Source organism: Vicia villosa, linkage group LG7, assembly GCF_029867415.1.
Source record: "Vicia villosa cultivar HV-30 ecotype Madison, WI linkage group LG7, Vvil1.0, whole genome shotgun sequence".
NCBI classification, from domain to species: Eukaryota; Viridiplantae; Streptophyta; class Magnoliopsida; order Fabales; family Fabaceae; genus Vicia; species Vicia villosa.
Genome location: NC_081186.1, coordinates 76,231,694 through 76,245,820, shown reverse-complemented (window position 1 = coordinate 76,245,820; position 14,127 = coordinate 76,231,694). Strand labels below are relative to the sequence as shown.

Sequence of the window (14,127 nt, the reverse complement as noted above, 5' to 3'; positions counted from 1 at the left end):
ATGGAGGGGAATACAATGAAAAAATAATAAATTCAAAAGAGTGTTTGAGTTGAAAATGACATGCTTGAGAAGTTGAGGTCATAACACTGAGAATCAGACCTATCATTAGGTTGACCATGTCATGGGACCTAGTTTTGTGTACAAATGACCTAAAGTCCAATTCAAAATTTGAGATGCTTAGAGGCTTAATTCATGTTTGACCTCTAAATTAAATTTGTAGAGGACATCAAAAGTGACATTTGGCCTCAAGAGGCTCCTATAAAAGTTGAAAATTAAGAAAGTTATGCCCTTTTGACGAAATGGTGCACCATACTTGATTTTAGGTCAAACCACCTTGGCATTTTTTATGTTTTATTGCCTTCCAAGGGTCCATGAACACCAAATGAATACCATATGAATGAGAATTGATTGGTGTATAAAAATAAAAGATTAACACAGACGAGTGTTGGATGATACAAACAAGAATCAAAAGAAAGAGACTTTGTTGGGGATAAAAGAAAAGATTACCATAGATCGATGTTTAAAAGTCAATACAAACGCGTATCAAAAGAAGATACATACGAACATCAAATAAAGACCTAACACGGACGAGTGTTGAATGATACATACGAGTATCAAAAAAGAAAGGCACAAACGAATATCGAAAAAGATACAGACGAGTATCAAAGAAAGAATAACACGGACGAGCGTCGGAGGATACAAACGAGAATAAAAAAGAAGGTTAACATGGACGAGTGCTTAGAAATTAATACGGACGAGTGCCGAAGGAAAGGTTAACACAGACGAGTGTTTAAATCAATACGGACGAGTATTGAAAGAAGATGCGGGGTATCAAGGAAAGAAGAACACAGACGAGTGTTTAAATGAAGGAAAACACATACGAGTGTTTGGATGGAAAGAAGGACACAAACGAGTGTTAGAGTGCTTTGAAGGTAGTTAGTTTATATTTTATGCCACAGACGAGTGCGAGGGAAAGAAAATCTTGGAACAAGGATTCTCTGTGGGAATGCATTATTGTCTTGAGTGATTTGTGTTTCCGTACGAGGTACCAAATCTGGCTTATGCTTCGTATGCATATTTAAATTTTGTATGGCGTAATGACCTGTTTTAATGGATATGCTACGGTTTTGAGGATGCAATGTAATATTCAATGACAATTACTATATGCAAAGTGCCAAAGATAGGCCCTGGGGGATAAAGAAGCAGGATCATTGGGGTCTGTTGCTTGCTGTCTTAAGGTACTAATACAAATTGGGGTTAAAGACCTTGTAGTACCAAAGATCATTAACAACTCTGCTGGGGGTTGAATTGTAGTCTTGTTGAGGAAGAAGTGAGCTGACCTTCCCTTCATCCTGGACTTCCTAGAGATGGTGAAATGGATGTGGACCTCTTAAAATGCCCCAAGTTGCTTTAATGCTGGTGAGTTACGTGCTCAAACGTATGCAGGGGATGATGACGACTCTTGCACTCTAAACTAGGTCAACGTGATTATTATGACTTGCTACCTGCACAAAAAAACAACATTTGGATGCCATAGCACTCCTTTGGGATGCTTTCATATCAATGCAAAGTCATGTTTCATTTTCATCTTGTGATTATTATTCCCCAACGTTTTCAATGCAATGTTTAATAAAGAATTAAATCACATTTCGCATATGAAAAAGAAATAAAAATAACAAAGAAAGCTTTTCAACAAAGGACAATTTTATTGATGAAGATTTGCTTGTGAATAGACTTTTGTACAGGGAAGCAACTCCTAAATGAGGTAGTTGCAAAAATAAAGAAAAAATATAATAGGTAAAATGGCAATGGGAAATGCTCGCATTTTCATTAAAACCCATATTGGTAGTTCTCTTATCCTTGATAGTCTCAATGCTCTACTTCTGAAGAGTAGCAATTGAATTGATCCATCCCCAGCCAAGGGTGTACACTATTATTTATGAAGAGTTTTCAAACCACAGTCTCTCATTCTTAATCCCTAATTTTTGTCTGGATCTTCTTTCGGATTTTCAATCCAGCGGAATATCCATTTTTGCCTAAACCACCATTTTTCAAGTTTTCAACTTAACAAGTTATTCTTTTCTTTTATATCCCTAAGTATAAAACTTTTTGGTCTTTAAAAAAATATTTAAAGGACATGTTATTTAAATATATTACTTAATATATTATTATATTATATTGATTGATTTAAATTTTTGATATATTTTAAATATATTAGTAATTAATTCTATTAATAATAAAATTAAATATTTTTATTATTATTATTATTAGTACTATTTTGTGTACTAAACAAAAAATTAACCAAATGTTATATGTTTTTGGTTTACATATTCAATTTTATAAAACAAATTTTTTTCAATGTGAGTATATTTCAATGTTACACAATTTTTTTTTAAAATAAATATTTTTAATTATTTTTATTTTGTATTTTTTTTATCAAATATTCATTATTCTATAACTTTATAAATGCATCTATATTAAACACTTTTGGTATTTCCTATAAATAGTGCAATTTTAAATTAGACTTTTTGATAACTTTATAAATACATCTATATTATATAATTTTAATATTTGTTATTAATAGTGCGACTTTAAATTTAAAATGGATAGATTCTATTCATCAATTAATAAGTGACAGATTAATTATTATTTATGTTTTTTTTCTTCATTTTTTCAACTTTAAAATGGATAGATTGCAACTTTATTTTTATTTTTTTTCATTTTCTCTAAATTTACTCCTAAAATTCTGACAGTCACGTGTTTTGGGCCTACATACATTTACAATCCGACCTAAAACGTGGACCAATGACCAAGCGCTGGAGACATTATCTCACTCGAGAGGGTCAGATAACACATTTTAAGACCTTTGAAACACTAAATCGTATTTGTGCTGCAGGTACACCTCTCATCTTTATCACTAACACTATGCAAACGTCCTTAGCCCTTTCTGTTTCTGATCAACTAATCGGTACAATTATTATCTATGTATTTTTTTCATTTTTTTAATATATATTTATTAAATATTTATTTGTCTATAACTTTATAACTCCATCTATCTATATTAAATAATTTGTTTCAGTAACAAACTTAACAAATATCATTCATCAACCAATGTTCAATACAAGGAGGTATCATATTAAGGAAACTACGCCTAAATTAAGAATTGGCCGCCATTATTAAGGTATGGACAATCAAATTCGCTTGGCGCTTTATGAACTTTACCTCAAAGTTCAGAAATAAATGCAACCAATTCTGAATAGCCTTAATAATAAAATTAAATTCAGAGTTATCTAGATGTTTAGTATGAATAAACTGGATTACAAATTGACAATCAATATAGAGAGATGGCATTTTAGAATGCTTCCTTCAGAGCAGTTACTTCAGCTTCAATGACATAAAGAAGACTCACTTCCTAAGCCACACCTGCGGTGAGAAACCTCCCGATCTTTTCACTGAATTGTCGAAAAGGGCTTCTAAAATAATTCATACCTTCAAAGGACAAGAACTGTCACAGCTTTTATGGGCTTTTGCATCACTATATGAGCCAGCTGACACTGTATTTGATTCGTTAGACAAACTCTTCGAAGATCATAGCCAATCAAGTGGTTTTACAGGTGAAAAATTATCCAATAATCACAAACAAATCAGTGTCGAATCTGTTGATCGAAATGAGGCCTCAAATTTACCTACTTTAAGTAGGGGTCAGCTTGGGTCTATAGCTTGGTCCTATGCTGTCTTTGGACAAATGGATAGGAGTTTCTTCTCTTACAAACAAATCATGTCTATCATCAAGATTTGAGTGTTAATACATTCAAGCTAAAGCACCATGACTTCATACATCCATATGTTCACCGAGTTAATTCCGAACTTCACCACATTCAAGGGGGCTGCATAGATCCATGTAAATCAAATGAAAATAAAAGATAATTGTGCGTCAGTTGCAGAGTTGGATTGATACTATTTTCCAAATAAATTGTGAACAATTTATTACACTTACTCTCCTATTTTCAATTTCTCTTGGAAATAACCATGAAATCTGTCCATTGGAAATGCTATTAAAACTGTTAACAACAGACCCAAAAGCATTTTTCCAAGTGTACGATCATGAACTGCAAAGCCATTATGTGCTCGGAGTAGCTTCTTCAACGGTGCTCTTGTTTGCTTCTTTTCCAACAGCAGAACGTCCCTCCTTATCATCATCCTCTTCTTTTTCAGGCTTCGACACTTCTTGCCCTATACAATTTTGCAAGCAATATGAGCATAAAATTCTAGAGGATTACAACTTGAGGTACTAAACAACAGGAGAAATATCAAATTCTTAATTTTGGATATATAGTTTAATTTTGCTGCGTTATCACCGTACAATCTTGTACTATTACTTAATCATGCATTGCTGCATCACACAATTTGTACATCATACTTACACTCATCATCACTGTCATCAAAATCATCACCCACTGCATCGTCGCCACCCATCCCGCCAAATTGCTGCAGCACAAAAAACAATTAGGATAAAACAACATTAGTAAGAGAGGGTTAAAACTGAGAACAGCATGAACGCGATACATACCAAGAAATCCATCCCTCCCAAGTCTAGGTCATCGGGGACCTAATAAAGAAACTGACAAACAGTATTGCAGTGCCAAAATCTGCAGCAGAACAAAGAAAACCAAATCAGAATCGCGGCTTGCATCGTATCGATCCCGGTCCACACAAACATCAGACCTGAGAACACAATACAAATGACATGCTTTAGATTGTATTTAAGCTGCCAATTTTGGATGCTGATAGAATGTAACCACATACCAAGATTAAAACAACCATGGTAAGATATGGGGAACTAATAACAAAATTTCCAACAAATGTCACATTAACCACAACAATAAAACATTAACGGTTCAGACCGACACCATTTCAATTGAATGTGCGTTTGTGTATATGTGTAAGAACTTTAGAATAATAACAAATGAAGTAGAAAGATAATTCTTCTATCCTTAAAAATCATAATGGAAAACAAAAGAAACTTACTGCATCAAATTTGGTATATAAGAACCTGAGCATCAACAGAAACCCTGTTACATCACAGAACGTTCAATATTTAAATCCTGTTACCATTCCCAAACTACCAAAGCTGATGTGGATTTCTTATATGATATATTCCATTCCCAAACATCTCCTCTAATTGATGGATGGATTCCCTAGTTTGAAAATTAACAACATAATAAAAAAACCTGAAAATCAAAAGTATCAGCATAAAAAAAATCAAAGTACTAAAATGTTTGATTTCATTTTCACCTTCTAAAATTTCCACACCTCAATTTCTTATAACAAACAATAATGTTTGATAAAATGCAAATTGAATCAAAGTATTAAAACTCACAGATCTATGGTGTTGATTTTCCAATCTTTTTCATCAATACGATCATGTGCTTGATTCTCTGTGACTCCAAAGCCATAAACTGAAACCGAAGATTCAAACATGGACATTTCTGAAACCAAAATGCACACATGGACATTTCTGAAATCGAAACCACAAATATTAAACCAGGCGAAAAAAAAGGCTAAATCGCAAAATTTTAGAAACTGAAACCACAAAGCTTTAATCTGAAACAAAAACAAAAAACGTAACCAAAACCTCGTCTGAAACAAAAACGGAGAACAAACACGTAACTGAAATTGAAGAAATCTTTTCCGAATAGCAGAGAGAGGGTGAAAGGGAGATGAGGTGGCTGGGTGGTTGGGTTAGGGTTTTGAACTTGGAGAGAGAGGATTTGGGTTTTGAAGGAGCAGACAAAGGAAAACGAAAGAAAATGAGAAGTGAATAAGAATTTTTTTTTAAATTGAGATAATGACATACAGCTCAGCATAAAAAGGGTATTATTTGTTAAAAACCAAAAGACATTTTTTGTCCCAAAAATATTAATTTAAACTAAGATAATCAAAGGGTATTTTGGTGAAATCAAGAACAGTAAATTTTCTTATATTATAGATGCTATATACCTATACCAGTATATCAAAGATTAAATGAACTTTACACACATGTGATCCTCTCTTCCAAGGCCAGTCAAAATGTGTGCCCTTCCTGTTTGTCCTTGCCTGCCCTTATCCCTAACTATCTATATTAAATACTATTATCAATATTTAATATGATCGATCTTCTTATTCTATATATCATCCTATGATTCACCAACAATCACAATTCACATTTGCACCTTCCTTGCGCTCCACACTAGTTGTTCTATCAATTTCCTCTTCCTTCTCTCTTTTTTTTTCTTCTTTCAAAATATTCTCCTCACAGCCTAGGCCAAACTTAAAAACAAAACAAAACAATGACAACTTTATCCCAAGAAAACATTGTTACATTGGTTTCTCGTACTGGAAGAGAGTTGCAACGCTACCGAAAAGGTCGTCGTCAAGTTGTCGGGTTTGTTGTCTCTTCACTCTACTAACATTTTTTTTTTACATTTTTTTACTAAGCCTCAAAGGGTTTGTTTCTAATGGTTATTGAACATTTATCTGTAACTATTCATGTAGATGCATACCATACAGATACATAAGTGGTGGCCAAGCTTCCTTAGGGAAAAATGAAGAATTAGAAGTTTTGGTTATTACTTCTAAGAAAGGAAAAAGGATGTTGTTTCCTAAGGTAAGCCTGTGCATCAAAGTGTTGAATGTTATTTTGTTATTTTGATTTACAAATATTTTTAAACAAGTCATTGCAAAAACACAATAGGGAGGATGGGAAATTGACGAATCAAAAAAAGAAGCAGCTCTGCGAGAAACCATGGAGGAAGCAGGAGTAAGAGGCATTGTAGAGGTGAAGTTATTGAGTGAAGCTTAGAATAAATAAACTTATAGATCAAAATTAAAGTTTATTTTTTGTTGATATTGTTGATGGTTTTGGTGCAGGGTAAATTAGGTAAGTGGAGGTTCAAGAGTAAAAACCATGGTTCTTCATATGAAGGCTACATGTTCCCTCTACTTGTTCAAGAGCAATTAGAGATTTGGCCAGAACAAAATTTTCGTCAAAGAAAATGGGTACGTAGAAAAAAAAATACTTAAATATAAATATTATAAAAAGTATAAAAAAATGCTTAAATATTTAATTATTTATAGAAAAAACGGCATGCGTGCATGGAACACAAATGGTTTGAATAAATTGAATTTGTCCTTTTTCTATTTTATTCCCTTCTTGTTACTTCTTCCAAATGATGATGATTATTGATAGAGCAGTGTTTGAATTTTCTATGTATATTTTTTTGATGTAGATGAACGTTTCAGAAGCAAGGGAAGTTTGTCAACAGTGGTGGATGAAAGAGGCATTAGAGAGACTAGTAAATCGTCTCAAGGGTCAGAAACTTGATCATGTAAAACAATTGGTAGTAGTAGGTTCTGTTCAGTGCACAGGAGACACCAATTCTGACTTGTGAACATGGTAGTTTCCTGGACATTGATGCATAGATATAGAGCTCAGTCTAAAATTGTAGCATATGGAATTTGTACAAATATTACTTGATAGTCTTATAATATATAATAAAAGATTGTGGTAGATCACATAGAAGAAGTAAACAATTCATCCACCTATTTCCTTAGTTATAAATAGGAAAAATGTTCCCAACTTTTTAATTAATATAGTATCTCTTATTATAAATTAAGGTCACATAGAATAAAGATTAAATTCTTGACGAACACTGATTTACATTTGAATTTAGTTGGATACCGGTATCCTTGTTCAATCAAATAATAGAATTTAATGTACATTTTTTAATTTTTTTTAAAATAAATTAAAATCAAAATACAGTTTGCACTAAAAGTATTGGTGCCATAACACAAGCCAAGTCCCTAGCATTATGGAACCCATTGATCTTTATTGTGATAACAATGGTGCCATAACACAAGCCAAGGAGCCTATATCTCACCAACGTGATATCACCTAATTCGAGAGATAATAGATAAAGGAGATGTGAAGATATGTAGAGTACCAACACTTAACAATATCATTGACCTGCTAACAAAGCATCTTGCGCATCAGAAGCATGATGGCCATATTAAATCTATGGGTAATAGGTGTATGTCTGATTGACTCTAGTGCTAGTGGGAGATTGTTGGTGTAAGCCCTTGACACCAATAATTTTATTAGAATTTGGTACATGTATGGAATTATTTATGAATAAAAGAAGACATCTTTTGTTATGTTTGTTTTTTCAAACTAATAAAGTCATTAGAAGAACTAGCCTGTTCAATAAAATATTAAGTGTGATTAATCATGAGATTCCTTTAAACATGAGAACACTATTTTTAAAGTATTTGTAGTCGAGTTTTATTATGAAGTTGAATAACATTAAAGCATTGAAGCTATTATGTGAGTAGATTGATGATCACATCTCATTAATCATGGATAAAGAGTTATCAAGTCTTCACATAGGTATGAATATTAGGAATAATACTTATACTAGATTAAATCGCTATGAGAATACTACATAGAATATTGTGCAAGTGTCAGAAGTTATTCTCTTGGTGATAATAGTGTATGCCACTTTTTGACCTAAAACCACTATGGATCCTAGATATGGAATCGAGTATTTTATTGCTAATCAAACATTGTTTGTGACTAGATGGTGATAAAGATAGTTGATGAGTACTCCATAAATCATGTTAAGGGACATGAGTGACCGAGATGAAATTTTTTTCATACTACGTAAGAAGATAAATGTCTAAGGGCCTAATATTGCCAAGGACAAGGGTGACACAATCTATATCTTGTGTTCAATATATACATGAGAGCAAAAGGGCATTTGTACTTACAATATTCATCACATAAATGTTTTGTCAAATCACATGATATTTTTTATACTTGTGTAGTAGTGATGTGTTGCTAGATACCACTCACTATTTTATTAAATGTGAGATTTAATTTAATTGCCAATATTGCGAGAACATACAAGGTCACACACATAAGAGTTGATTGTTAAGAGATAGAATGAATAAGCAAAATACAAAACAACGTATCGTACAATATATTTATGTAATATTGTAAGGTACAATGCACTTAAGTGAATTGTAGATATCGTAAGGTACAATTCACTTAAGGGGAATACAGAATACCGTAATATATTATGCATTTAAGTGAAATACCATACATCATAAGGTACAATGCATTTAAGTGGGCTTTTTCAGCTTGTATCGCACACAAGCAGCACTATAAATAGAACCTTTGTGCATAAGTTCTTACACTTGATGAAGTTCGATTTTGAACCCTAACCATATTCTCTATATATACTTATCTTTCTCTCTCTCTCCCCCTCTGTCTCTCTCTCCCTCACCCTCTCTCTCCCTCTCTCTCTCTTAATTACTTCATTTAGAACAACTAGCACTGTAATTGAAGGCATTATATTTGCATGGACTGAATAGAGGTGTTGTTCTTCTTTTAATGCTTGTGATCATTCTTCTAATTTTGCATCAAAGGTGTTAATTATAATAAGAAGAAATTTTTTTATCAATGATCATGTTCATTTGTAAGGATCAACTTAATGGAAATTTTTGTTTTCGATTGTATTTTAGATTGTAATTTCTCTTGAATGGGATCACTGCCGCTTACAAATCCATGTATTAAATAGCTGTTAATTTTCTGTAATTTTTGTCTAAATTTTATTAAAACACATAATAAATTAAAGAAAAATAAGAAATTAAATATGAAATCATTTTTTTAGAATTTGAATGTTCTTTGTTGATTATGCTTTGGAATCCAACATTTGTATGGTGAAACTGTGATACTTCGATCATCCATAATTAATACAAATATGATTGATCGATTTATGTAATATATAAATAATGTTGGTGAAACGACAGTGTATTTGATATGCTATTTTATTTTATTCATTCGATTAGTGTAATGTTTTTTATTCATTTGAATGATCAATATTCATTCTGCTTCAGAATCCGACATTTGTATGGTGAAGTAATGACATTTCGATCAACCCTATTGAATAATCGATCATAATGTTTATAATGGTATGAACATGTTGCATTAGGGTTTATGACGACGCAACAGTTCTGTTGTCATGAGTTTTACGATTAGGTTTTGTAATAGTGCAAGATTCGTGCCTTAGGGTTTGCAAAAGGTATCAAGCTTTGATGACCCACTGAGAAAGCCTCTTGCACAGCAGAAGCATAATGGCCATACTAGATCTTTCGTTATTATGTGTATGTCTGATTGGATCTAGTGATAGTGGGAGATTGTTGGTGTAAACATAAAAATCAATAGTTTTATTAGAAATTGATACTTGTATTGAATTATTAATAAAAAACATTTATTTGATATGTTTGTACTTCCATAATAATAAAATCCTTATAATAGCTAGTCTGTTTAATGACATATTAAGTTTAACTTAATCACGAGATCCCATTAAACATAAGGCTATTATTTTTAAAGTACATATGTAGTCGAGCTTTATTATAATGTGGGATAACATTAAAACATTGAGACTATTATATAGATAGACTGATGATCACGTATCATGGATCATGAATAAAGAGTTATCAAGTCTTCACATAGGTATGGATATTATGAGTTATATTTATACTGGATTGAGCCGTTATGAGAATACTACATAGAATATTATGCAAGTGTCATAAGTTATTCTCACGGTGATAGTGGTGTATATCTCCCTTTGACTTGAAACCACTATGAACCCTAGATGTGGAGTTGAATACTTTATTTCTAATCAAATATTTTCTATGACTTAATGGCCATAAAGATAGTTGATGCGTACTCCATAAATCATACTAAGGGACATAAGTGACCTAGATAGAATTTTCTCATCTAGCATGACACAATAGATTTATAGGGGTCCAATATTGAACTGGACAAAAGTGACACAGTCTATGCCTTGTGCTCAATATATACACGAGGACAAAAGGGTAAATGTAAACATAAACAATATCATGAAAATGTTTTGTCATATCACATGACATTATCATGACTTGGATAGCAGTGATGTGTTGCCAAATATTGCTCACTATTTATTATATTAAATGTGTGATTTGGTATAATTGTCAACGTCACTACAGGGTCACACTCATAAGGACATATTGATGAAAGATAGAATGAATAAGTGAAATACGAAACACCGTAAGATAAATTGTACTAAATAAATATGGAACACCATAATATACGGTGCACTTATATGAATTGTAGAGCACTGTAAGGTACAATGCACTTAAGTGGACTATAGAATATTATAAGATATATGAACTTAAGTGAAATGTAGTACATTATAAGGTAAGATGCACTTAAGTGAGATTTTTTAGCTTGAAGTCCACACAAGCATTTCTATAAATAAAACCCTTGTGCAGAAGCCTTTACAATTGATAAATTCGGCTTCAAATCCTATTTGTATTCTCTCTCTCTCTCTCTCAAGGTGTTCATTTAGACCATCTAGTACTGAGATTGAAGACACTTTGTTCATGTGAACTAAATAGAGGTATTGTTCTTCTTTCAACTCTTAAGATTGTTCTTATGATTTTGCATCAAAGATGTTAATCCCACAAGAGGTAAACGTTCTATCACTGATCATGCTCATAAAAGGTAAGCAATATGCTTAATTTGAGGCTACATGTCCATGGAAAATAGAAGGAGGTCATCTTCAAAAAATAAGGTGGGATATGAGCGATTCATTTATGGAGAGGCATATAGTTTCTAAAAGTCACTTTGGGGATTTCAATTTTGGACTGATGGGTATTAAAGTTTTTTAGATGTTTGGATCAATGTTATGATGGGTCATCATGGGGGAAAGCATTCACATCGGATCAAAGACTCACAACAAATAAAAGAGACATTGCATATTCACTCAAAAACCTTAAGGTGATAGGTGTATGAGTCTTCTCACTTATAAAGTACTCAACCTCAACTTTTCCAAGCAATGTGGGACTTTCAAATCGCACTTGTATCTCAACAATCTCTCCCTCAAGTATGATTTCATCCAGTATGTTCTCCCTCATGTGAAAGCTTTTTCATCAACACTCACTTATCGTCGTTGACATCCTTACCACATCAAAAGCACTTCAACAAGACACGCCGCCTGACACCACGTTGTTAGAAAGACTTTCGATACAAGGAGTCAATCTCTTACTCGAAACCATCGATTCTGATATCAGAGATGAGTCTACATGAGGATAAGCATCCATATTGGGTCAAGAGTAACACATAAGTGAAACAAACACCGCATGTTCACACAAACCTTAAGATATTGGATATATGTGTCATCTCACTTATAAAGTGTTCAACCTCAACTTTTTCAAGCAATGTGGGACTTTCAACTCACACTTGTATCTCAACAATTGAGCAAGAGCTCTAATGGGCCATCATAGGAAGCACCACATTGAGTCAAAGACTCGCCCAAAGACTTAATGTGATAGTTGTATGAGTCCTCTCACTTATAAAGTGTGCAACCTCAACTTTTCCAATAAATGCATGACTTTCAACTCACACTTGTATCTCAACAATCTCGCGCTCAAGTGTGAGTTCATCCATTATGTTTCGTCTCAAGTGGAAGATCTTTCATCCACATACCCTTGTACCGATGTTGACACCATTGCCACGTCACGAAAACTTCAACGGGACATGCCGCATGACTACCACCATGTCTAGAAGATTTTTGATACAATTAGTCGATCCTTTACTCGAACCAGACTCTAATGCCACTCATGTGTCATAATAAAAGGGAAGAGTCCACATTGGGTCAAAAATCCATCCAAATAAGTAAGAGTGACGTCACATATTTACCAAAAACATTAAGAGTGTGTTTGGATGACGCATTTTAATGAGGTAATGTAATGTTTTGAGGGAATTTAAAATGATTTGCATAAAATTTATTGTTTGGATACAAAAATGAAGAATTGTTAAAATAATGGAAATTTATGGAGTATTTTATCTAAGTTAAATTTAATCATTTTGAAATGACACCAAAAAACCAAAGAATTTGAAATTCCTCTCATACTCCCTAGAATGTATTTGTTACTATTATTTCTTCAAATTTTGCAAATTGGTCCTCATATTTTTCAAAATTATAAAATTGAGTCCAAATTGTTTTTTTTAAAATTGCAAATTGATCCTTAATAATTTTTACAATTTACAATTTGGTACTTTAAATTTTTAAAAATTGCAAATTGGTCCCTACTTTTTAATTTTTTAAGTTGGTCAAAAAATTTAAATTTTATAAAAAATGACTCCAAAAATCTAACAATGAATTATCTTAATACTCCATCCAAACAAAATAATTTAAAATTAAATGGATTTTAATTGAATTATCTGAATTGCTTTGAATTTTAAATTTTTTTAAAATTTCTAATTATCTCATCCAAACACACTCTAAAATTATAGGTGTATGAGCCATTTCGCTTATAAAATATTCGATCTCAACTTATCAAACAATATGAAACTTTCAAATTACACTTATATCTCAAGATGTTTCATGTAGAGCATTGTTGACAAGGCTAAGATATCGTTTTTACAATATGTCACTGTCATCATTTCTTTAAAGTGCACTTAATGCCATTGAGTTTGAGAGTTTTGAATGAATTCATAGAGTCAAAGCCTATAGAGTCCTCTACCTTGGCGACAAGTTTCGTAGGAGAAGTTCACCCATCTTCATTAATATCTATACTTTTTTGTGGAGGAGAGAGTAGTATGATGGGTGAGGGGCTGCAGCAAAGATCTTTCCAGAATATATGGGCTTCATTTATCTAAAGTTCAGATACTGCACAACACTTGAAACACTTGATGCTTATTTTGGCGATTTACTTAGCTGATGCAAACCAAGTGTCTTGTGCGGCTAGCTTGCATACGACATTTATGAATGAAACTTTGTGTGTCCTAAAGCAAGAATTAATGAGATTGAGGACGGTATTAGGTCTAGTGCGATGCTACAGTTGTTCTTTAGTGTCTTCGATAGAAAAAGTGCAAAACCTCTTTCTTTTTTCACGTCACCTTTACTTCGCTATTAATCCATAGAGATCAATCATAGATAAAAATATATTTATTTAATTAAAAAATAATAGAAGAGAGTCTCTTTAATATAATTAAATTATTTGTATTTTTTAACGTGTTCAAATAATTTTTATTTGGCA

General features: G+C 32.5%; 2 protein-coding genes across 3 annotated transcripts; one reads left to right on the top strand and one right to left on the bottom strand.

The window, feature by feature from the left end:
- Positions 1-3,325: 3,325 nt before the first annotated feature.
- LOC131617504 (uncharacterized) lies at positions 3,326-5,159 on the bottom strand. 2 transcript variants are annotated; one of them, XR_009288598.1, is made up of 5 exons: positions 5,029-5,159; positions 4,571-4,649; positions 4,425-4,488; positions 3,998-4,233; positions 3,326-3,887 (listed from the first exon to the last, which is right to left on the bottom strand). XR_009288598.1 is itself a non-coding variant. In XM_058888784.1 (4 exons), the coding sequence occupies exons 2-4, from the start codon at positions 4,461-4,463 to the stop codon at positions 3,857-3,859; spliced, it is 306 nt and encodes a 101-aa protein (XP_058744767.1). In that variant the 5' UTR covers positions 4,464-4,488; positions 4,571-4,634; the 3' UTR covers positions 3,401-3,856. The 2 variants fall into 2 exon arrangements, 1 of the variants encoding a protein (XP_058744767.1); XM_058888784.1 differs by lacking the exon at positions 5,029-5,159 and having other exon boundaries at positions 3,401-3,887; positions 4,571-4,634.
- Positions 5,160-6,155: 996 nt separating this feature from the next.
- LOC131617503 (nudix hydrolase 18, mitochondrial-like) lies at positions 6,156-7,687 on the top strand. Its single transcript, XM_058888783.1, has 5 exons — positions 6,156-6,424; positions 6,535-6,646; positions 6,734-6,817; positions 6,910-7,038; positions 7,269-7,687. Exons 1-5 carry the CDS (start codon positions 6,330-6,332, stop codon positions 7,428-7,430), a joined length of 582 nt encoding a protein of 193 aa, XP_058744766.1. The 5' UTR covers positions 6,156-6,329; the 3' UTR covers positions 7,431-7,687.
- The last annotated feature ends 6,440 nt before the right edge of the window (positions 7,688-14,127 follow it).